General features: G+C 62.5%; 1 protein-coding gene across 1 annotated transcript; it reads left to right on the forward strand.

Annotated features, from left to right (window-relative positions):
* Positions 1-5: 5 nt before the first annotated feature.
* On the forward strand, positions 6-254 carry LOC104500653 (rho-related GTP-binding protein RhoG-like; the record flags this gene model as incomplete). Its single annotated transcript, XM_010144333.1, is given in 1 exon segment — positions 6-254. A coding segment is annotated over 1 exon segment (249 nt), but the record flags the coding sequence as incomplete, so codon positions are not given.
* Between the last annotated feature and the right edge of the window lie 7 nt (positions 255-261).

Here is a 261-nt window from a genome sequence, read left to right on the forward strand (position 1 = left end):
GGGACCCAGCCGCCCAGGAGGATTCCGACCGCCTCCGGACGCTTTCCTACCCCCAGACCAACGTCTTCATCATCTGATTCTCCATCGCCAGCCCACCCTCCTACGAGAACGTCAAGCACAAGTGGTACCCGGAGGTGTGCCACCACTGCCCCAGCGTGCCCATCCTCCTCGTCGGCACCAAGAAGGATCTCAGAAACAACCCCGAGACCATGAAGCGGCTCAAGGAGCAGAACCAGGCGCCCATCACCACCCAGCAGGGCA

Source organism: Buceros rhinoceros, unplaced genomic scaffold (assembly GCF_000710305.1).
Source record: "Buceros rhinoceros silvestris isolate BGI_N320 unplaced genomic scaffold, ASM71030v1 C12032748, whole genome shotgun sequence".
NCBI lineage: Eukaryota > Metazoa > Chordata > Aves > Bucerotiformes > Bucerotidae > Buceros > Buceros rhinoceros.